This window comes from Alexandromys fortis, unplaced genomic scaffold (assembly GCF_014885135.2).
Source record: "Alexandromys fortis isolate MF-2015 unplaced genomic scaffold, M_Fortis_MF-2015_v1.1 scaffold_1, whole genome shotgun sequence".
In the NCBI taxonomy this organism is placed as follows: Eukaryota; Metazoa; Chordata; class Mammalia; order Rodentia; family Cricetidae; genus Alexandromys; species Alexandromys fortis.
Genome location: NW_026067927.1, coordinates 25,063,883 through 25,088,028, shown reverse-complemented (window position 1 = coordinate 25,088,028; position 24,146 = coordinate 25,063,883). Strand labels below are relative to the sequence as shown.

Below are 24,146 nucleotides of genomic sequence, written 5' to 3'. Positions count from 1 at the left end.
CCTGAGTTTGATGCCCGGACCCCAAATCCACAGTGGAAACCAATGGACTTGGCAGATATCCCCAGGCCTCTGAACATGCCACGGCACCTGCACTCATACCGTATCCACACACACTAACAACCCTTAAAGAGGGAGGGTACAATCTTTTTCACAGGTGCTATTCTGTGCTTTCACAGGTGCTGGTTCCAGGTCATTTAGGATGTATACATCAACACACTATGCAAATTCTTCTAGTTTGTTTGCTCTAATTAAAAATACGTAAGCACAAAGTAAGAGTGGAACACAATTATTTTTATGGTCAGTCTATAACTTGCAAACAGGATGTTTATCAAGTTCATTTCCAAGGGGCTGACTGGCTTGGAGGATGCTATCAGTACCCTAGGTAAGGCTGTGATTCAAAGGGCTCTCAGAGGCCATTCGAGCTTCAGTTCCCCAGGGTTCTGCAGACTGACCTCACCCAACGTGGCAAATGTTGAAATAACAAAACTGGCAAATGATTGTTAAAAACTCTGTAGCTTAAAGAAAGCAGGGTGCATACATTAGGGGTCTAACGAGGAGGCTGATGGGGCCCCTGGCTGTTTCTTGGTAGCCTACTCATCTGTGAATGACCCAGGAGCAAAGAGTTAGCTGCTCTCCTGAATAATGGTTGGGTGGGTGAAGGACTGGGGCTGACTGATGGAGATTTGATGAACAAAGGCTAAGGGAAAGCGAGGTTGCTCCTTGGAGAACAGGGGGTCCCAGTGCAGGGCTTTCTCCAGCTGACCCAGGTGGTGCCAAGGCAGGTAGATGTCTGCTGGCTAGGAGGGCTGCAGTGGAGGTCCGTGTACCCAGAGCTTAGTCATATGCCTACCTGCTGTTCTCCAGAGTCTGGCCTCGGGTGGAGGTTGGACAGACCGCAAAGCCTGTTTTATATAAGGTCTAAGGTTTTGCTCCAAAGCTTGGAAAAGCAGCTGGACACTTGAGATTTCTATTTACACAGGGAGCCTATGGCACCCGTGGGTTGAGCTTACAGGTGCCCACCTACCTGCAGACATTTCAGGGCTGATTTCCCCGCTCCAGGGCTGTCAGTGGTTCTGACTGACTGGTTTGCACTGTGTGACTATACAGGACTCTGACCTAGTGTGAAAATTTCCTAAACCCACAGGACCATAAACCTTTTCTGGGTAGCCTCCTTCCAGTGACAAGCATCCCTGTCTTCCTAGGCCACCCCTTCTCAAGTACCCAGCCCCTCTTGCTTTTTCAGAGGCTTCAGTTGGTAATGTAACATGGCAGCCAGCTTTCCATCTGAAAACTGAGATAACAAACATACTGGGCACACGGACATCCCAGCACCTCTATCACGACAGGTGTTTCTGGTCCAGGGATTTGCCTCGGAAGCTGATTTCTTAGGTCGCAAACTCCTTCCTGAACCATTCTGCTGTCTCTGGATAACAAGCTGATGCAGAGCCTCCATTTGTAAGATCAAGGGTGTCCTGCATGCAGGTTGGAGCCGGTCTGTCCCAGGCTAATAACAGAGTGGCACCTTGAGGGGCTCAACCTGTAGTGCCAGTCACAGGGCTGACGACAGGAACTCCGACTGCTTTCAGGAGCCTCTGTTGCCCCACCCCACCCCAGAGTTCAGAAATATGACCAAGTTGTTCTTAGCCTGTCTGCAACACAAATGAGAGAACAGAGTGCCCGATTTGGTCAGGGCTTCCTCTAGAAGGACCACACCATGTTTCAAACTTTCCAACTGTTCATGTTTTTTATTGTATGAATTCACTTTGTGGGGACAGTGACATGGATTGCTTTTCAGATCATCAAAAGTGGCCTGGAGGCTAAGCCTACAGACACTGGAATTCCAAATGTGAAGAGTTTATTATCTGTCTTCTTAGTTAGTAATAGAACTCACTGTGCAAGAATTTAGGCAAGAAATAGTTCAAGTAAAATAGAATTTCTTAAAAATCAGAGCCTCCACCAGCCACTGGGCATTTCTCAGCCACGTGACCAGCAGTAGACTCACTCGGGTCTTTTGGTCTCTTCCCTTTCAGTCAGTAGCTCGAAGGGAGGCCAGGGTCACTGGGTTCTGACAGCCTGCCAGATGAGCACGGCAGGCCCTACCAATGCTACTAGAATCTCATGCAAAACTCTGACAGACACTCCGGCACAAACCACTGTTAAACGTTCTCGGCCATTTGGAAAAGCATTTCCGACACTCTAGCGTCAGCTCAACAGTCACCTTGTGCTGAAGATGAATGAACCCTAAACGTACACATCTCACATCACGGCTTCTGCCAAGGGGAGGAGTTACTAGTCACTTAACTGGAAAGTATCTGCCACTTCATCAAACAGTAACTACCACAAAAGGAACAGCGGGAAAGGACTTCAAAACTCACTAAAAAGTTGGACAATTTTATGCAGAAACTGCCAAAGTTTTAGTGTTTAATAATTAAGATAACTGACCAAGATGTAAAGATACCAAGTTTGAGAAACTGGGGGTGTTGGGGGGACACTCTATGGACTATGCAGGCTGTGATAAGAATGCACGCTTTAAACCTGTCGACACATAATAGTTAGTTGCAGAAAGCCACTTGGTTTTCTCTTGGCTTGGGAAAAACGACGTTCTGGATTCACCGGGAGTATCAGCAGCCTGTGGAGGAAGAAAAGCAGCACTGAGGGCACGGCAGAGTCACCCCAGAATAGCCAACATTTTCCACTTAGTCATCTGTTGGATTCTCCATGCATACTATTCTAGAAAATTCACTTTGTTTATAAATCTTAGAAAGTGCCACTGTAAATAAAGTTGACTTTTGTGTGTGTGTGCGCGCATGTGCTCCTGTGTGTGGGTATGAAGAGGAGAGTGCAGGTCCTTGTGTGTAAATAAAGCTGACGTGTGTGTGTGCTCCTGTGTGTGGGTATGGAGGGGCGAGTGCAGGCCCTTGTAGAGGCCAGAAGAGGGTGGTGGAGTAGCAGACAGTGGTGAGTGAGGGTTCATGTGAGGGCTCATGTGAGGGCTGGGAACTGAACTTAGGTCTTCTACAAGAACATATGTATTTTTAACACCTGAGCCATCAGTCCAGCCCCTGATATGGACATTTTTATTCAAAATTCTCTGAATTCACTTCTTAGTTTCATTCCCTTTTTTTGTGTGTTTCCCCATCAGTCGAACATCTTCAATGAGAGTCTTTCAGTTCTTGACTCATGGGTTTTTCTGCCAGAACAAAGCAAAACTCCCTAGTGGCTTCCAAGACTCACTGGACACTTTGCAGCTGCCCTCTAAATAGGACTGAAGACGACACAGCACGTACCAAGCTCATGAGCATCTCACAGCCAAGCAACCCAGTGTATCAGGACCCTCCAACCCCCATCTAGTCTCCTGGACTTCAGAACAACCTATTTAACTCACTGAAAAGCTGGCTCCAGGCCATGCCCCAAAATAACTTTTATTCCCAGAATTTAAGAGGTAGAGGCAGAAGCAGGTGGATCTCTGTGAGTTTGAGGTCATCCTGGTCTATATAGTAAGTTCCAGGCCAGCCAGCCAGGGATATATAGTGAGATTATGTCAAAAATAAAAAAATAAAAATTGAGGGCTGTGAGTGCCGTCCCCCGATAACACAGGTGATACTACAAAAAAATTCACTGCACTGAGTGGTTTGAACCTCTGTCGGCTTCTACCTGAAATGACTGAGTAGAAATTTAATCCATTCTAGAGGGAGGGAGTCGAGTCTACAATAAAGTCACAAAGTCTCTCGAATTTAAGAGAGATACTCATGTAGATGACCTGAATTCTCTGCTATTTCCAAAAGAAAACAATGAAATAATCTTCCAGTGGCCAGGGCAGGGTACCAAATACACATGCTCCGAAACAGCATCGCCTGGTAGTCGGCAGTTACCAGCTCACCAGCCAGAGATGTATCCAGGTTCCAGGTGTCCAACGCGAGGCCCAGGCTACGAGTGAGGCCCATCACAAAACTGTAAACTTAACAATTAAAATACCAAGGGGCTAGAAATGGCTCGGTCGTTAAGAGCACTTTTTGTTCTTGGAAAGACCTAGGTTTGATTCCTAGCACCCACATGGCGGCAGGTCCTGTCTGTAACTCCAGTTCCAAGGGATCTGGTGCTTTCTGGCCTCCCAAAGCACCAGGCCTGCATGAGGTGCATATGCAAACAAAACACCCATATATCCACAAATCTGAAATAGAAACGAGTCTTGTCTTTTGTTATCAATTTCACTCTTCTTAGGTGTGAGCTTTGGAGTCAACAACATTGTGTTGTGTAAGGCTTGGGCATCGTTTTAAGTAATGAAAACTGGAAATATAAATTCTACCTAAGCAATTAGTGTGGCATGAAAAACTTCAATACACGGAGTTCACGGGTGGGGTGCAGAGAGATGCCGGCTGGCGAAGGCCACGGTGAAAACGATCAACTACATCAGCCGGCTGGGGAAGGCCACGGTGAAAACTATCAGCTAGCTACATCAAGAGCGCTCTTGCCACCGCTTCCATGTTTGCCACATGGAAGGGAGGCACACTGGGGCCTCCCTTACCTTCAACTCTTCTGCGCAGTAGGAATCTTGTTTTCGCCTTCCAGCTCTTCCACTCCAGCCTGGGTCATGAGGTCAGCGATATTTTTCTCCAGGTCGTCAATGCGACTGCTCATGTCATCGAGTGACACAGTTAAGGAGCCCACACACCAACGCCCTACTTTGGCCTGGCCTCCTCCAGGCCCCCGCAGCCCGGCTTAAGCAGCTGCCTTCCTCAGTTTCTTCCGGTTACAGCGATAGCCTGGCGGTCCAAGTGCAGGGTGCCCAGGTGAGTTCTCACTTTCCCAAGCCTCGGTTTCTTTATTTGTTAATCCCAGAGGGCTCTGTATTCCACTGGTAAGGGTAAGAAGAGGACTGGAGACTGAAGGGCTCAAATGTGCACTGTTAGCCCACAGTTACCTTAACAGCCCAACCCCTTCCTTCACTGGCGCTCTGGAGGGCTCCCAGCAGGGAACTTGGCTAGCTCCGCCATGCCTGTCTTGGCACTATCCTTTTGGGGAACATAGTATAGCCCAGATCAGTAAGGCAATTTCTAAGTGTGGCTGGAGAGATGGCTCAGGGTTAGGAGCATCTGAGGCTCTCGCAGAGAACCTGAACGGGGTTCCCAGTACCCATATTGGCAGCTCACAACCACCGGTAACTCCAGCTCCAGGGGAGCCAATGTCTCTGGTCTCTTCAGTCACTCACGCGCACCTATTGTACTCATAATTAAAAATAATAACAAATTCTTGTTTAAAAAATAATTTCTAAATGACTACCTTAAGTCGGTTTGCAAACCACCTGCTCACCCCCACCATTAAGAAGCTGCCTCCGAACCAAAAGGATATTCCGTCCAATGATCTGGTCGGACATGATCTGAAACTTGTCTTGCATCTGTTGCAGGAGCGTCTCCACCTACGAGAAACCAGAACAAGTCCGCCGATACCAGTTTATCCCGAGACCCCTTTTCTGGGAGGAAGGGGAGGCGAGGACGCGGGCGGGAACACTCGGCAGGTGTGCCAGGCCTTTAGTCCGGTCCCCGCCAGGTCGGGTTTGGTATTCCCAGGGGTCAGGTCACGAGGGTCCAAGCCGGGGCCGAGGGAAGGCAAGCCCGGCAGGTGCGCCGGCCGAGGCCGCTGGCCACACCCCATGCCAGGGCCGAGAGCGGCCGGGGAGTGTCGGGGCCCACGTAAGCATGCCGCTTACCACCAAGGTGATGTCCTGCATGGTCTTGGGGTCCGTCTCGGCCATCTCCCCGGTGCCCAGCTTGGCGGCGATGTCTCGGAACCGTCACCTACACTTCGGTTTCTTAGCGCAGACGCCCCCAAGCCGCCAGTTCTCGCGACAACACAGTCACGGGACCGCGAGGCATTGTGGGTGCTGTAGTTTCCGTCATGTATAGGAAGGGTCTGGGGGACTTCAGAGCGTCCACTCTGCGGATAGGCTCCGCCCCCTACTTTTAGCTCCGCCTCCACCCGCCCCAGCTCCACCCTGCACGCAGCACGGAGCGGAAGAGGCTAGAAAACCGGATGTGGGCAAAGGTTACGGGAATTAGCGTTGGTCCCTTCCGTGGCTGTAGTCAGGCACACAGGCCTTGCAAGACAAATCAGTGGGTAAAATCGCTTGCATCAATATCCGACACTGGAGTTCGATACTCCATGTTTGAAGAAGAGACCCAACTCCCACAGATTGACCTCTGGCCTGCACACATGTGACATGCACATACACATACACATATACATATGGCATACAAAATAAATGTAATAATAATGTAAAAAACCCTAAGAGTTGGCGAGAGTGCCCTGACTGGCTGGCTGCTCTTCACGAAGACCTATTCTAGAAGACATGGCCCAAGAAGTATGCCGAGACCCGTAATCTACTTAACTTGGGAAGATGGGCCATGAGGGATCCTGAGCTCAAGGCAAGCCTGAGAAAACTTAGACTCTGTCTCAGAAACGAAACAAAACAAAAATGTAACAAGCAAAAAAAGGAGAGGATAAAATGTACCCAGTGGCAAAACACTTGCCCAGCACAAAGAAGCCAATGCTGTAGAAACAAAACGAAACAAAAACTCTGGCTATGGCCCCCACCCTGGAGGAGAGCGCCACACAGTAGACCCGGTTGTCAGGGTTTTTAATGGGATTTAAATAAGTGGAATCTAACCTGGCTTCTTTCTTTCAACGCTAAGGCTGCCTGATGTGAAGAGGGACAGGTCTCCATTTGGATAAAAGGGGGAGCAGTGTCAGGAAAGACTGGACTGGGATGCTTATGTCACAGGTGCAGATCTGAGGGGGTTGGGGGCACTGGTTCAGAGAATCCTTCCCGGGATCCGTAGATGGGCTGAGATGACTTTCAGGTGAAGTCATTGCTAGTGCCACGAGCCACTCAGTGGAAGAAGCTGGGATGGGAGATCCACGAACAGAACAAAGGGACCAGCATAGGGGTGGGTCTGAGTTTAGAGGTCGTTTTGGGGTGTCTCTGAAGTCTAGTGAATTAGTGAAAGTACTGGCTGGAATATAAGGTCCTATTGCCCCACCCCTATTGTTATAGGGAGCTTAGCCGCTTAGGGAAGGTAACTAGACAAGGCAGGAGGCATGGGTGATGCCCTCTGCAGAGCCATCACCAGAGTTCTCCATGTTCATGGGTCACAGTGAGTTGGACAGACACATGGATGGTCATGGGTCAGGACACAGTTTACTAGAGGAGAGAAACAGGACTCCAAAGTTCCCCCAGACCTTGGCCGAGGTCCAGTGCCCAAAGGAACCAAGTCTTCTTCTGTAGGTTGTGTGTTTACTGTGCGTTTTTCTGCAGTTTGTTCCCTGAAGGAAGCAGTATCCAGGAAAACTTCTAGAATTCTGCTTTCTGTTGAGTTAGGACCCCAACTCAACATACAGATGGCCCTGGGTTTGGGTCTCAACAATGGGCTAAAAAAATCCCTTGACTATAGGTCTATATGATCCAGCAACTCATATGCCTGATCTCAGAGGACTGTATTCTCGAGTGGGGGCGGGGTCACTCCAGTTTGAGTTTAGCTAGAGGAAGATTGTAAGTCCCCTTAGCATTGGTAACTAAGATGGATCAGGCTTGACCAGGGAGGGGTGTAGCTCAGTTGTCTTCCCAGCTATCATCTGACTACATCCTTACCAGTCCCCTTCTGCTTTACTCAATTCACGAAGAGAACTTCTTCCCATGTAAAGCATGCAAAACTACTGTGTGTATACATGCATATGTGTCTGTGTACATGTGGATATATGTGGTGTGTTCATGTTTGCACGTGTGCAAGCGAGTGTGAAGGCTAACGTGTGTGTTGGGAGCTACCCCGCCTTTTTTATGTTTTGATTTTTCAAGACAGGGTTTCTCTGTGTAACTCTGGCTGTTCTGGAACTCAATCTGTAGACCAGGCTGGCCTTGAACTCACAGACCCTTAACTATTAAATTTGAAATTACTCTATTTCAAAATGATAACACATTCTGAGCTGGTGAGGGCTAGGATTTAAATGAACCTTACCTGGGGATATAAAAACCTGCTCAATAGCTAGTAGGGAACTGTCATTTCAGTTTGTATTGTGCTTTTACATAGAGTTCTCACAAACCTCTGGCATCAGTTAGAAAGTGGCCAAGGGACTGCATCCTCTGGCTACTGACTTCAGACCCAGCAGTTTAGGGTGGAAGTCTGCACTGGGGTTTCTAGTGAGGTCTAGCCTACGACCATGAGCAAGCCCAAATCATCTATGAATTAGTGCTCAGACTGGAAGATGACAGCTTCTTGTTTCTTTTTAAAAGAGGTTTGTCTTGCTTTAACTACGTTTTGCACGTGTGTGTTCACGTGCCTGCGCACGCACTCTCAGGAAGACAGGTGCTCTCAGAATCCAGAAGAGGGCGTTGGATCCCCTGCAGCTGGAGTTACAGGCTGTTGCGAGCAGTCCAATGTGGGCGCTGGGAAGCAGACTCAAAGCCTCTCCAGCCCCTGCTTCCTCCTTTATTCCCGTCCTCCTTTACCTGGTAGGAGATTTGTGGTTGTTGGTTTTTGATTTTCTTTTCCTGATTGAGTTTTTCTTCATCTAAACAGCAGATGTGACACTCTAAGTGATGACTTAATTTTCTTTCTTACCCTTACAGAGATGCTCTTTCTGGTGTGTTAAACAGCTGCTTTCCACAAAAACCTCTCTACGCTCAGGGCTGATACACCCTTTGTAGGCTGACCCGGAGCCTGGATGGATTCTGTTTTGTTAATGAAGCTGCTTCGTATACATACAAGGTGCCAGGAACTGACCTTGTGCTGAAATTTAAATCAATCTCATTTTAACCTTTCTGTTCAGGCAGAGGTTGGCTTCCTTCCTTTTAACATTTTAAAGCATTTCCTAGGTTAATTTTAAGTTGTAATTTCCTTCCCCATGTTCAGAACAACTTGGTTTTACAAGAGCTTGCTATGGTGCTTGTTGGGGAAGATTATTGTAAGCTGTGTGACTTTTGTTTACGCTGCATTTGTTTAACTCTGTGAAGCTGTGATTCTTGGCTTGTCTAAAACACCTGATGGTCTAATAAAGAGCTAAATGGCCAATAGCTAGACAGGAGCAAGGATAGGTGGGGCTGGTGGCCAGAGAGGATAAATAGGAGAAAGGAGAAAGGGAGAGCAAGATAAAATAAGGAGAGGAGACCGTCCGGGCCGGCGGGTCAGCCAGCCACCCAGTCACCCACCCAGCCAACTATGGAAAAAAAGTAAGATATACATAAGTAAGAAAGATAAAAGCCCAGAGGGAAAAGGTAGACATGTTAATTTAAGTTAAGAAAAACTGGCAAGAAACAAGCCAAGCCGAGGCCGGGCGATTATAAAAAAGAATAAGCTTCTGTGTGTGATTTATTTGGGAGTTGGGTGGTGCCCCCCCCTCAAAAGCCAAAAGAGTAAAACATCATACTACAGACACTTTTTAATGGTGGTTTTTGGTTCATGCTAAGCCATTCTTTTTTTTTTTTTTAATATTTATTTATTTATTTATTATGTATACAATATTCTGTCTGTATGCCTGAAGGCCAGAAGAGGGCGCCAGACCTCTTTACAGATGGTTGTGAGCCACCATGTGGTTGCTGGGAATCGAACTCAGGACCTTTGGAAGAGCAGGCAATGCTCTTAACCACTGAGCCATCTCTCCAGCCCCATGCTAAGCCATTCTTGACACTGTCTTGGATCTAAGGATCTAAACAAAATACAAAAGAGGACCCTACTGTGCAAAAGGTCTTTTTTTTTTTCTTCAGTAATGGGGATCGAACCCAGAGCCCTGAATATGACAGGTAAATGCTGTATGATTCATTGCTTTATATTCCCAGTCCCTTTAAAAAATTTTATTTAAGTTTTTATTTTATGTGTGTTTGTGTGCATGGCTATGGAGTCCAGCAGATGGTGTTAGACCCTCGACTGTATGTGTTTATCTTCCTGTAGGTGCTCAAGGAGGCCGGAGGTGCTGGATCTCCGGGGAGCTGAAGTTACAGGTGGTTGTGAAGCATCTGACTGGAGTGTTGGGAACTGAATTCAGGTCTTCTGCAAGAACACTATGCTCTCTTAACTGCTGAGCTGTCTGCGAATCCTCTGATGAATCTCCGAGGGAGTTCCAGAGAAGTTTAGTAAGGAGGAAGACCCACTCTGGATTTGGGCAGCCTCGTCCCATGAACTGGGGTGCTGGACTGAACACTAGTGCTCACCTTTCTCTGCTTCCTGACTGGAGTCATGTGATCGCCTGCCTCATGTTCCTGCTGCCATACGTTCCCCAACATGTTGGACTGTACCTTCAAACAGTGAGTTCAATGAAATCCTCTCTCCCCTAAGTTTCTTCTGTTGGGTAGTTTGTCAGAGCAATGAGAAAGTTAACTGATACACGATGCTGGATTTTCTTTTGTGATAGTTTTTTTTTTTTTAGTATAAGTAAAAGTATAATTTTTTTACTTTATTTGTGTGTGTGTGTGTGTGTGTGTATGTGTAGCGGTCAGAGGAAAACTTGGAGTTTGTTTCACCTGGTGGGTTCTGGTGATTGAATCCAGATGGTCAGGTTTGATGGCAAGCACCTTTACCCTATGAGCCCCACAGACTTTAGATGATAGTTTGAACGCAGTTGGAGCTGATGCTACAGCTGACTGCTCAGTAAGGCAGAGTTGAGTTGGTGAGAGGTGTGCAGGATGTGGCTGCATCTCGATCTACAGGCATTGCCTCGAGAAAATGATGCTTTATGAGATGACGGGGAGCCTGAGGGATGGCTGGTCGCCCTTTGAAATAGCAATGCCTTTGCAATCTGCAGAGGGACAGAGCAGGCAGTTGCTGGATCCGGAACATCTGCTTGCTTCCTCTTGGCGACAAGCTCAGAGAAACAGTGTGGAATTCCTGAAGGTACCAGATGCTTGGTCTTCAGGGAATGATCCTGCCCCTGGGGGCTGCCCTGCTGGCAGAGAAGAGGCCAGGACAGGGCCCATGCACCCACCCGGTGCAGGCTTCACTGCAGAGCAGAGGCCAGGCTGGTTAGAGAGCAAACTGTCCGGCACTGGCAGATTTAATTTAGAAAGTGTCACCCTAGGACCCATCCTCTTGGCTGGGAGGTCTCTATGAAGGCCGAGGTTTGTTGGACTTTTGCAGTGTGCCCTGTGCACTGGGTGTCTTAACAGAAGCCCGGAGGCAGGAGGAGGTCACAGCTTTGCGGCTGTTTGCAGAACAGAAAATTGCTTCTCTGAGGAAGGATGGCAAGATCAGCAGTGTCCCGATTGGCTCAAATTGCTTTGCTTTTGGTCTGAAGTGTTAGTTTATGCTTCTTACATTCATTTGAGGCAATTTTCCAAATTAACATCTTCGTGACTCACTGCCAGGAAATCAACTTCCTTCTTATTTACCCGAACCAGCAGTTTCCTGGAGACAGAGTGTCTGAGAGGCAGGGAATAGTTCCTGCAGCTCCTGACTTGCACGTTTGGGTTCCTTTAGTGCAGCTTCTTCTGTCACTGTCATTGCAGGGCTGATGGCCTCCATATGCCCCGTGGAGACACTAACTCTTTTCTGGAGGTGTCTTTGAGGTTAGCAGAAAAAGTACCAGGGTGAATGGGGACACCATACTTAACAGGTGTAAGAGCTGGTTGTGGTGGTGCACACCAGTAGGATTTGCTGACAGAGTCAAAGCCAGGAGGAGGGTCATGAGTTTGAGGCAGAAAGATAAGAGCCAGAGGGGATGGAGGACACCAGGAGGACACGGCCCTCTGAGTCAACTAAGCAAGGCACACATGAGCTCCCAGAGACAGAAGCAGCAAGCACAAGGCCTACATTACAATCCTAACATCATCTATCAGTGAGGGGAGGAGAAGACAAGCCTCATCCTCAGTTGGCCAGGAATTTGCTAAGTAGGCAAAGATGACCTTGAACTCATGGGCCTTGTCTTCTAGGTGCTTAGATTATAGGGGTGCCTCACCATGACTGGCGACTTCATTTGCTTTTATTGCACAGATGTTCGTTAGTGCCAAGGGACTTGCCGGTCCATTAGCAAGAAGAAATAGAGGGAGCAGTGTTAATACAGGTTTTGGGTGACCACTGATGAAAGTGTTTCCCCATGAGGTCATGAGAAGTGTTTGTGCTACGGTCTGAGGAGGAGAGAAAATGGCTGGGAATGTTTTTGAAAGGCGCACAGTCAGATCTCACGATGACGATGATGTCGATGGTGGCTTAGGTGTCAACAGAAAGGGCAGCCTTTCTTTTATGGTGTCATTGATCTGTCCACACATACTCAAGTTGACTGTACCTAGAGACATCTCTCGGTTACATTTACAAAACCGGAAACGGCTCAGAGATCCTGCAGATGTGGCCTCTTTGACTTGAGGTTGTAATCTGGCACAGGCCTAGCTCTGGGGAACCTCGCACTACCCTCCCCTCAGCGTTCTCTTCTCTCTCTTCATTTGGGGATGAATGGGTATTGGGAGGACATGGGATGGTTTTCGAATAATCAATATATGAAGTAGTCTAGCCAAAGTTGGAAACGTGACTCGGTGACTGAGTGCTTGCTACTCTTGCACAGGACCTGAGTTCAGATCCCATCAAACATGTTGGGTGGTCCACAACCACCTGTAACTCTAGCTCTAGGGGACCTGCCATCCTCTCCTGACCTCTGCAAGCACTTGAATATATGCGTCCTACAAACATACACGTTAAAAAAAAAAGCAACAACAGTCTCTCAAATCTGGCAGAAGCCCTTATTTATGTGTTAACGAGCCATGGCTTATCCCAAAAACGGTTGGGGATGCTTTAGAAATTACAGTGTTTTGTATGGGAGAAACTTCTAAGTTCCAATATTTAGTATAGCGCTAACACTTCTTAGCGGAAACTCTCACAGGAACTTAGTAGCAGAAGGTGCTGTCAGGAAGGGGTGCTGAGTAGAGGAAGGCACCTTGCAGTGCAGGGCACTGTCACCTCTGCGTAAGCTGGTTGTATTAGTGACTGCTGTATAGTGATTATAGTATCCCACAGAGACAACCCGAGGACGGATTTATCTTGGCTCATGGTTGCTGAGGCATCTTCTGCACGAGAAGGATGTGGTGAGCAGAGCAGTCCATAGCACGGGCAGGAAGTAGAGTCAGGATAGGAAGTGTCTATGCACAAGTTCCTGCTAAGTGCCTGCCCTCAGTGGCCTACTTTCTCCAGTTAGGCACTTTTTGATGTTTTGGGACAATGACTCCCCTCCACCCTGAAAATAAAAAAACAAAACCAAAAAAACCCAAAAGACTGGGGACCAAGCATTCAACCCTTGAGTCTGTAGGGACATCGTATATCCAAACCATAAAATTGGTGTCGATGGATAGGCACTGCTGCCTATGACTCAGACTGTGGTCTGCTGGCCTATGATAGGTCTTTGGCGTGTTAATACCAAGTTGAGAGCTGTAATACTGGGCCGCAGTAAGGAGACCGTGAATGGTCCTAGCAGCCACTTAAAGGAGCTGTGACTCCTCTCAGCTTCTGTCTCTTGATTTGGGAGCTGCCTTGTGTTGAAATTTCCTGCACAGACTCGATGAGCAGGCAGGAGCCACTACTGTTGGGAGAGCTCTTGCCTAGCATGCTGAAAACCTTGGGTTCCATCCCCAGCACTTTGTTAACTGAACCTGGTGGCACACACTTGAATTCCAGCACTCAGGAGGTGGAGGCAGGAGGAGAAGGTCATTCTTGGCTATCTAAGGTGTGTGAGGCCAGCTGTGCTGAGACCTTGTCTCAAAAAAAAGTAGAAAAGACCTTTGCAACGTTCTGCTTGTATCCTCAGAGCGAGACATGATGCATTTATTTTGTTTAAAAATTGACCCATTTCCATTTATCTGTTTGAGAGTTTGAGAGTCTTCCCAGAGCCAAATTCCCTCTCTGTTCTAAGAGTCAAAGTCTTATTTGGTATCAACCTTGAAAATCGGGTGCCCTTCCTCCTTTGTTTGAGACCGGGTTTCTCCTTTGCCTTACAAAGTAGGCTAGATTGGCTGGCTGGCATGCTTCCAGGGTGCCGCTTGTCCCCTGACTCCTGTCTCACCTTTGCTGTGATTATAGGTATGCACCACCATGCTTGGCTCTTTATATGGGCTCTGGGGATCTGAACATACCTTTCTGAGGCCAGGGTTTTTATCAATTGAGCCATTCCAGCCCCACCCCCCGGACTTGACTTCTCTTGTTCTGTGTTCTTTTTCATTTATTTATTTATTTTTTATTTTTTATTATGTATACAATGTTCTGCCTGCAGTATCCCTGCAGGCCAGAAGTTGGCACCAGATCTTATTAGAGATGGTTGTAAGCCACCATGTGGTTGCTGGGAATTGAACTCAGGACCTCTTGTAGAACAATCAGTGCTCTTAACCACTGAGCCATCTCTCCAGCCCTTGTTCTGTGTTCTTATCTAAGTTGTAATCTATATGAAGAGTAGGGGAGGAATCTTCTCTTGTTTCCTTCAGCGGGTGCACCACTGCACATGTGCACTCGCTCTAGCAACGGCCCCAGTTCACACTGAAGGAGGAGTTTTTTGGCTGTTGCTTAGCATGTGACTCAGGCTACCTTAGATAGCCTGAGGATGCTCTTTGGTCTATTCAAGGGAAAACATTCCCCCTTTCCCTGCCTTGCAGGAGGAGAGCGGAACACTGGGTACATCAAGTAGGCTCAGAAGAGGACTATCTTGTAGAGTGTGAATGTGTGGGCTCAGATTCTGCCCCCTATCATGTACCAGCCATGTGCCCACAGAAAACCTTTATGTCACGTTCACAATGTGGCATCTTTTATTTAAAAGATCTCCATGTCTGGGAACTATGAGATACGAATGACTTGGCTTTGTGCTCATCCAATTGAGGGTGAGGCCGGGCCTGGAAGTCTTCAGTCAGCTGCACAGTTGACTGTGATATGGTAAGTCATGTCCTTGTGCTAGACATGGCTTGCCTGTTGCACAACTTGTACACTGGAGTTTTTTTTTTTTTTTTTACTTTCGTGGGTGGTATGCATGTGTGTGTGTATGTGTAGGTACACACATGTGGAGTGTGGTAGAGAGCCCCAGGTGGTCTAGTCATTCTCCACGTGTTCCTCTGAGGCAGGGTCTCCCCCTGAACCTGGGGCTGTCTTGACTAGGCTGGGACCCAGCAAACCCTCGTGACCTGTCCACCTCCCCCCACCTACAGCTGGGACTTTTGTGGGGATGCTTGGTTTGGAGGCGGGTACTGGGATCTGAGTACCCATCCTTATGTTGAGGAGCAAATACTCTGAACCACTGAGCCATCTCCCTAGTTGTCCCCTTCCAGCTCTCTAGAGCCATTGACCTAACATAGGCAGAGGATCCCGAGTGGTCCACAATGTGAATCCAGCATCAGACACACTAGACACATGGAGAAATCAGATGAGAACTACTGACCAGCAGTTTGAACCACTGATACCCATTTATTTTTAATGAAAAAAAAATCTCTGCATTCTATATGGTCCGAAAAGATCGGCCGTGGAAACAAAGAGCGGTATGTGGACCTCTACTCGCTTAATCTCACTACAACAAAGACAACATATGACCGTATCGCCCGCGGAAGGTGAACTCAAAAGCACAGGGCCAACGTAGATTGCATAAGAAAGCATGTGTGCGCAAGTGTGTGTGTGGGGTTAAAACCTTTCGTAAGCAACGGCATTAAAACATACTAAGACCCTTACCTTCCCCTCTCTCATTCTGAGCTCTAAAGCCACAGGCTGGCGTTAGCTTCATTTGCTAGAAAAATTTGGTGTGAGCCTCGATGGCCCATTTACAGTTTCTCAAAGAGAAGATAATCTCTGCGGGAGCGTTCACGTCCTTTTTAGCCTGACGTGCTCACAGGACAAAACTCAATTCCTCTCCAGACATAATGAAGAACTTTTTATTCTCAGCTTTGCGAACAACGGTAGTCACACGGAAGGGTACTTTAAAAACTACCTGGGTTTACTCTATTTTATGCCTGCATATATGAAACAGACGGCATGGATAGGCGTAATGCGTGTGTACATGTGCGGATAATATATGTGCGGACAAGGTGGTACCTGTTGGTCTCTTCATAGGTATACCATGGTGATATCTGCACTTGGACATATACCAAGGAGGGAGAGGGTCTCCACCATGACCTGTGTCGTCATAAGGACTGTAGGACTGTGGGTCTGGGGGTGGCACAATTACAGACGCTCGCCCGTGGGAGAATAGTTCAGCCCTTAGCTTCTGATTCCCCTCTTCCCACCTGGGAGTCAGGACCATGGCATTTGGTGGCAGTGGGAAGTGGCTGCAGCCCTACTGAGGGGAGAAGACTTCTTCCCCTTGCCCTTCCCCCACCCCCAACATGTGGACCTGCCTGCCTGGCTGCTCGATCAGCACTCGGTGTTTAGACTGAGCAGGCTCCGGGAGATGCGACTTGGCCGCACAGTGAGTGACAGCCCGGTGGACTGACCTCGGCTGGAGAGCTCAGCTGGCTGATCTTCCACCTCCTTTGTCTAACCACCTCAAAAGCAGGCAGCCCCTGCAGTCGTCTACATAAATACTGGGTATATACACAGACAGGTACCCCGTCCACGAACAGATACAAACCCACCCCACAGCTGCATGGGCGGAGCGCTGCCTAGCAACGTGTTGACACATCAGGAAAAGTAGTCATTGTTCCTGCTCCCTAAGGTCCGGGGTTGCGCGTGATCTCTAAACACTCAGGGCAAATCCAGAGGGTTCCATTAATCAAAGGAAGAAGGGAAATGCTGTCAAAGGATGAGGTACAGATTAAACGAAATTGCAAAGAAAAAAAAGGAGAAAGTGGAACAATTGAGGCCTGGTTGTGAAGTTTGAGAGCTGTAAACGGCAATCTTCAGATTTGGATAGACTTTTTTTTTTTCTTTTTTCCTGTTGCCATGGCAACTGGGGAGTCAAGCTTCAGACTGGCGTTCTCACAGACCTGAGTGGAGAAGGTACAGAATTAGGTCGGGAATATCACAACTCACTTCAAAACACTCAACTAAAACCAGACCAGTGATTGACAGGCTCCAACACGCACCACACTCCCTTGAACATTATCTTTTTCTTTAGCGTGGCATTTGAAGACATGATTATCTTACTGGCTACATCTAAAGAAGCTGAACTTGGGGCTGTGATTACAGAGCCACGGTGCAGGACTTCTTGGTATGTGAGGCCCAGCACACCCCTCAATAAACATAAAAGCCGGCTTCTGAAAGTGCTGACGGCTTCAGGCATCAAAGTTCTTCCCTGAGACTGACAGCAGCTGTTAGCGTGGCTACAGTTGGGCCTTGGGTTCTGATCATTAGCACGGGTGTGCTGGGCTAGGAGTACACTGCACAGAGCCCAGAGACCAATTGATGGTTATCGTAGATGCACCTCTCTATCATCTGTTAATCTATCATTTATCTATCTACCTATGAATCATGTATCCATCTAACTAGCCGATCAGACAACTATCAATCAAGCAGATAGATCTATTAACAGTCAGACATCCATGTATGTATGTATATCTATTTCAATCATCTGCCTATCTTTAGTGAATCAGACATCTTCTATTTCTCGTCTGTCTGTATGTCTGTCTGTCTGTCTGTCTGTCTGTCTGTCTGTCTGCCTGCCTCCCTCCACACCCCCTCGCCCGGTTCTTCTTTCTTCCCTCCCTTCCTTCCTTCCTCCCTCCCTCCCTCCCTCCCTCCCTCCCTCCCTCCCTTCCTTCTTTCTTTTTCGAGACAGGGTTTCTCTGTGTAATAGTCCTAGCTGTCCTGGAACTAGCTCTTGTAGACCAGGCTCAAACTCCCAGAGATCCGCCTGCCTGTGCCTCCCGAGTGCTGGGATTAAAGGCGTGCGCCACCACCGCCTGGGTAGATTCATTTCTTATTGCTGACAAAACAAGTAGGCATAGTCCCATGAACCTCAAACCATACACATGTACTCCTGGACAGTTCTAGAAGTCACAGATCTGAAATGAATCTCGTGGATTTAATGCTAATGTGTGTGGGAAGAGCCAGATTCCTTCCCGGGGTTTTAGAAAAAGAGTCACCTCCTCGCCAGCTTCCAATCTAGAGGCAGATGTGTTCTGTTCAAAGCCAGGGACTCAGCATCTTGTCTTTCTGCCTCTGCCTTCCTGTTGGCACCATCACATGGCTGCTCCTTGGCCCCCTTCTAAGGACTGTGTAGTTCCATCAGGCTGGCCCTACTAATCCACGGCATTTCTCCATCTCAAGATATACAACTTATGTCTGCAGTGTCTTTTATCAAGTAAGGTGACTTGTTCGCTAGCTCCGGGGATCAGGATGAGGACATCGTTGTAGGTTCCTGCTCAACCATCCACATGTGTGCAGCTCAATAGCCCAAAGGAAATGAGGTATCCTGTGGGCTGTGAGGACATGCCACACAAGTGGTACCTATGAATGGTGTGCTTAACAGTTCTTGCTCACGGTCCTGAGAGCCCTCTCTACTTATCTCGGCTTTGTCACGAGGGAGGAGTTTTGTCCCCAGGATGCCCAGATCCAGTTCATTCTGCTAGCTCTCTGTCTGCACACATGGCCGTCTCCACGGGACACCAGTCAGGGCTGTGCTGACTCCAGCCCAGATCATGGGTTTCAGCAAGCCCAGGAAACTACCTCATATTTAGAGATAGCGACAAAGCCCTCGCTCTTGGGCTTTTGTTACAGAGAGTCTAGTGCCGTGGAGGAGAGAAGGAACCCACTTGCAGGCTGTTACTCATTTGGGTTTGGTCAATTCCTTCAGAGATGCTCTGGGCCCACCTCCAGCCACTGGAGACAGGACCCCTCTGCCCAGCACTTCCCTCTGAGGTGGCTTTGTCTCCTTACAATGGTCAGGATTGCTGCCAGATGGTTAGTTATAAATAATAAATGATTTTGAAGATGTGTAGTAAGGTTATTCTTCATATGTATTGTTTTGAGGCAGGGTGCCACATAGCCCAGGCTGGCCTGGGACTTGCTGTGTAGGCCAAGGTGGCCTTTCTTCCCTCAGTCTTGAGTGTTGGAGGAACAAGTGTGAGCTACCATGTCCAGCTTAGACTGTGTACATAAATAGCCTTTTTAGTGTGTGTATATGTGTGTACATATGTATATATTCGTGTATATATGTATGTATATTGTATACATGTGTGTATGTTTGCATGTGTGTGTAGGTCAGAGGTCAAAACCAGTTATCGTCCTTGACCATGGTACTCCTCATTTATTGAGTCAGGGTTTTCCACTGACCTGGATCTTACAGGATTTGGTTAGACTGGCTGACCAGCAAGCCCCAGGGATCCTCTTGTCCCCACATCTCAGCACTGGGAAAATGGCATGTACCACCATGTTTTGCATCTTATGGGTGTGTGTGTATTCAGGATTTGAACTTAGGTCCTCATGCTTGCTCAGTAAGCGCTTAGGAGCTAAGCCCCAATCCCTTTTAGGTTTTTAAATGGACAAAAACCATGCCTCCTGCCAGGTATTGCCAAGTTTCCAACATCTCATGCCTGCTCAAGGCCAGCATCATGCTTTTTAGCGTTGGCACTCATGATATTTGGGGTAGGGCATCTCTTTGCAGCAGATGTCACCGTCTGATGCTCTGGAGGACATTGCAGTAAGTGTCATCTGCCTTATGCTCTGGAGGACATACAGTCCTGTCCCTGGCCTCTCGCCACTAGATGCCACTAGCAGCATCCTCTTAGCCATGATAATGAAAAAATATTTCTAGACATTACCAGCTGTTCCTTAGGGGACAACTTGGCAAAATAAAAAAAAATGGGGGCTGAATAAAATCCATTAAATTAGTCTGTAGCCCTTTGTTTTTAAATGAGAGTCTCCAATCCCTGTTTTAAGTCAATTTAGATGATCATGTAAATGACCCACCTCCTAGGGCTGCTGAGACGATTCCATGAGGTAATCTATATAATTTATGTAAAGTCTTTTGCTTGCATGCATGTGGCACAAAGAAATCCCTCGAGGGTCAGCTATCATTGTCCCTAAAGTTGAATGACTTTAAAGGACCACAGCGTCTCTGCACAGCCTGCCTGGGGTCCTGGCGGAGGACAGCCTTTCTGTGCGACTTCTGTAATTTAGGATTCTCCCTGTGTTCACAAGACACATCACATTAGAAGGGAACAAGGTGTAAATGCACCCTAGGAAATTCTAGAAAAAGGCAAAGCTATATCATTAGGAAAAGCAGTTTAGGCAAGACCTGGATTCCAGGGAGAGAGGGATCGACAGCAAAGAGAGCTCCCTTAATTATGGCGTGACTGTGCAGCTGGTGTGTGCGTGTGTGCGTGCATGCATGCATGCATATGTGTCTCTGTGTGTACTCACTAATGCCGTAAAGGAGCATTGGATCTCTTAGAGCTGGAGTTCCCGCAGGTTGTGAGCCGCCAGCTTCATTTTCTGCTAGAACACTGAGCCCTCTCAACTACTGGTCCGTCTCTCCAGCCTCCTTTAGGTTCATCCTTGATACAGGAGTAAGTGCGTAGAGACAGAAAACAGATGCTGCCTATCTTACCTTTTGAGACAGGGTCTCTCATTGGCCAAGGGCTGGCCATGTAGTCTAGACTGACTGACCATTGAACCGCAGGGATCCTCCTGTGTCCTCTGCCCAACACAGCAAGTGTGTGACAGCAGTTGTTCTGGCTTTTTAAATGTGAGTTTTGGGAATTGAACTCAGAATCCCATGCTTGCAAGTCAAGCACTTTCCCTTCTGAGCCATCCTTCCAGCTTTTTTTAAAAATATTTTTTATGGTTTATTTAACTTTATTTTATGTGCATTGGTGTGAAGGTGTCAGATCCCCTGCAACTGGATCTTCAGACAGTTGTGAGTTGCCATGTGGGTGCTGGGAATTGAACCCGGATCCTCTGGAAGAGCAGTCAGTACTCTTAACCACTGAGCCATTTCTCCAGCCCCCAGCTTTTTTTTTTTTAAATATTTATTTATTTATTATGTATGCAACATTCTTTCTACATGTATGCCTGTAGGCCAGAAGAGGGCACTAGACCTCATTACAGATGGTTGTGAGCCACCATGTGGTTGCCAGGAATTGAACTCAGGACCTTTGGAAGAGCAGGCAATGCTCTTAACCGCTGAGCCATCTCTCCAGCCCCCCAGCTTTTTTTTTTTAAACAGTGACAGAGGTTGTTCTTAAGGGCCCCCCCCGCCTCCCCCAAACACAGGGTCATTTAATTTTGGAACTTACAGGATTCTTCTTGATTTAAGGTGTGTGTGTGTGTGTTTTTTTAAACTTGTAAGATTCCTTACAATTCACCTTATTTCTGGTGAATTAAGCCTAAAGTCACAGTCATAAAGGTTTCTGAGGAAGTCCCTTAGATTCGTCCATGTCAAAGCATAGCTGCGTTTGGAGCAGCAGCAGCAACTTGGCTTCATCGAGAGGGCACTCAGGAAAGATTCTTGCAGCCCTCCAATGCCGTCAGTATCTAACTCAGATGGCAAAATTGACAGCAGCGATAATGTCATTTACATTTTTAAATCACGCTCCATGCTATTAGTTTTATTTCCCTTTTAAAAGGGGGTCAGAGAAGGCTGTGCAGAGCCTTCCAGCCAATTCTCAGCCATCGGAGAAAGCCAACTAAACTATAATAGCCGCAAATGTCTGGCATCTCCTTCCATAAAGGAGGCAGCGCTATGGCCAAAGCTGGCTTCCCCGCTGACTCGTCTGGGGGGCCTCTCCGAGCATCGGTTTGCTCATTCACAGAGTGGAATAAAATCAGGCCAGAGAAGAGCCCAGGGGAAAGAAAAGCTATGAACATCAGAACTTTGATGCCAGGTCACGTGGCTCTGAATTTTGTTTGGAGGGAAGAGGACTCAGTTTTGCTCCCGATGTTTTCTGGTATCGGCCTCTTCTGCAGTTGCTGAAGTTTTATGGACGATGCTCTAAGGCAGGTGCTGGCAAGCACTACCTGTAAAGGGCCATGTGGTAAATGTTCTCATCTTTGTTGGCCATGTAGTCAATGGAAATACTTACCTTTGCCATGGTAATAGCAGGCAGCTACAGAGTAAGTGGGTTGGGGATGTGTACTAATAAAACTTTATTAAAGCACACATAGGCAATGGGCCAGATTTGGCTCCTGTGATGTAGTTTGAAGTTCATGCCCAAATTTTTAAAATTACATTGTGTGTATATTTGTATGTGTATGCATGCATGCATGTACATTCAAAGGTCAGATCAGCTTGCTAGAACTGATTCTCTCTCTTCACTATGTGGGTCTGGAGGATCCAACTCAGCTTATCAGAGTTGGTGGCAAGCACCTTTACTAGCTGAGCCATACGACATAAAACAGACCCTACCAGATTACTTCCCTTTCCCCAAATTCTTTCAAATCTCATGGCTGAGGTGAGAATCTAATGTCCATGCTTTTGGAAAATACTTCTACCCCCAAATCTTGCCAAATTTAGTGTCTTGAATTCTGTTCTTGGTGATTTCTTTTTGAGACAGGGTTTCTCTGTGTAACAGCTGACGGTCCTGGAACTCACACTGTAGACCAGGTTGGCCTCAAACTCACAGAGATCCACATGCCTCTGCCTCCTAAGTTCTGGGATTAAAGATGGGTGCCATGGTTGCCTGGCTTTTTTTTTTTTTTTTTTGGTCTTTGTGATGTTTAACTGAACTACCTGTTTATCTGTCTATAATTTTTAAGTCTATAAACATCTTAGCTATCTTTTAAGGAAAGTTGTTACCGTAAGAGCCTTCCTTGAGGCTGTGCTATGGCGGCTCACCCACACCCACCTGGACTTGAACTTCCATAGCATCATCAGCACAAATACCGCCACTTCTGTATTCTGAAATTCGCTCTCCTCTTCCTTCCTACTGACGAATTCACCCAGGGAGACAGCACATGCCCGCAATGTGGATGGAACAAAGGATTGTCAGGAAGCCCAGGAGCCTCTATGGCAAGAGTCCCCTCGCTACGGTGGCTCTGACTCCCATGTGCGTGTATTACCTGCAACTCCTTGAGCTTTTGATGTGAGTGGATTTCTGAGCCACATCTCTGGCTAGGGCTTCAGATGAGAGAGTCAGGGTATGGGGTGGAGATGTAGTACAAGTTCCTTTGATGTTCTGCGTGCAGCTTGTATGTGAGCTACCCTCATCCCTGCAGCTGATACCACACAAGGCTGACCTGCAGGCTAATGCTGTCCATTAGCAAGTCAGCCACATATACAAAGGCATCAGGGCATCTGCTCATGAAGGAGGCTTTTCAGATCCCCGAATCAGGACTAAGATGCTGTCACAAAGCAAGGGGCCATCGGTTGTGTTGCCTCACTGTTCATTCATGGTAGCTGACCCAGTGTCCTTGCTTTCCAGTGTTCTAGCTCATAGGAAGCCTGATGAATCCTTAGTCTCTTCTAACTCCTCCATCTCCAGTGCCACCCTCAGCCCCTCATCCTCTCCTGCTTGATTTTGGAGAGCATCCATCGCTCCCTCAAACTCTCACAGAGGCATGGAGTTAGGAGGGCAATGAGGTCACCGTGGCAGCAAGTGAAGACAGAAGGACCTAAGCTGAGGGAGGGAGGCAGGGGTGGAGCTGGAGGATTTACAGGGAGTCTTGAGGATTATGGGATGGTGGGGTGATGATGGCACAGCCATCAGAGGTGGGTGGGAGAGGGGCAATGACACGTTCTGTTTGGAAGATGCAGAGAGTCTAGACAGCCTGTGACACGCCGTCAGAATTTCCCCCTTAGCTCCACCCACAGAACTCTGGTCCCCGTGCAGTGCTTCACGAACTGCAAATGTCAGATGTGGAAATGTGTGAGTCCTATTGGCCTACCCACCCTGCCACCAAGATGTAATCTGCTGTGTTCCCTCTGTCTATCAATTTTATATCCTATGATTACACCAGTTATTTCTCAAAATTTAAATGCCAGGGCCCCAGAGCCTTTTGGGCAGCAGAAGCTGATGTGGACAACTGTCAGGGTCAAACTTGGACTAACATTCCACACATAGGAGAGCCTGGCAGTACACGCTCACTTCATTCTCTCATATATGTCTCTTAGCCTAGTGATTCCTCTGCTCAAAGCCATGTCATTGCATCATTGCTACTAGCCACTGGGAGGAAGATGAGTTATATATACACCTTCCTTCCTTCCTTCCTTCCTTCCTTCCTTCCTTCCTTCCTTCCTTCCTTCCTCCCTCCCTCCCTCCCTCCCTCCCTCCCTCCCTC

General features: G+C 47.6%; 2 protein-coding genes across 3 annotated transcripts in view; both read right to left on the bottom strand.

The window, feature by feature from the left end:
* Positions 1-1,717: 1,717 nt before the first annotated feature.
* Positions 1,718-5,875, bottom strand: Hsbp1 (heat shock factor binding protein 1). The gene is made up of 4 exons (XM_050144174.1): positions 5,708-5,875; positions 5,350-5,416; positions 4,526-4,646; positions 1,718-2,629 (listed from the first exon to the last, which is right to left on the bottom strand). The coding sequence occupies exons 1-3, from the start codon at positions 5,750-5,752 to the stop codon at positions 4,528-4,530; spliced, it is 231 nt and encodes a 76-aa protein (XP_050000131.1). The 5' UTR covers positions 5,753-5,875; the 3' UTR covers positions 1,718-2,629; positions 4,526-4,527.
* Positions 5,876-15,843: 9,968 nt separating this feature from the next.
* The window catches only part of Cdh13 (cadherin 13), a 938,536-nt gene continuing 930,233 nt past the window's right edge, over positions 15,844-24,146 (bottom strand). For both annotated transcript variants that reach the window (XM_050144164.1, XM_050144165.1), the window contains one exon: positions 15,844-16,915. In XM_050144164.1, coding sequence (XP_050000121.1) covers positions 16,908-16,915 — 8 coding nt within the window. In that variant the 3' untranslated portion in view covers positions 15,844-16,907. The remainder of the gene's footprint in view (positions 16,916-24,146) is intronic.

Coding starts and splice junctions, on each gene's coding strand:
- Hsbp1 (XM_050144174.1), bottom strand. CDS start 5,752: ATGGCCGAGACGGACCCCAAGACCATGCAGGACATCACCTTGGTG. Junction 5,417..5,707: donor TGCAGGACATCACCTTGGTG/GTAAGCGGCATG, acceptor GGTTTCTCGTAG/GTGGAGACGCTCCTGCAACA. Junction 4,647..5,349: donor CGACCAGATCATTGGACGGA/ATATCCTTTTGG, acceptor TAACTGTGTCAC/TCGATGACATGAGCAGTCGC.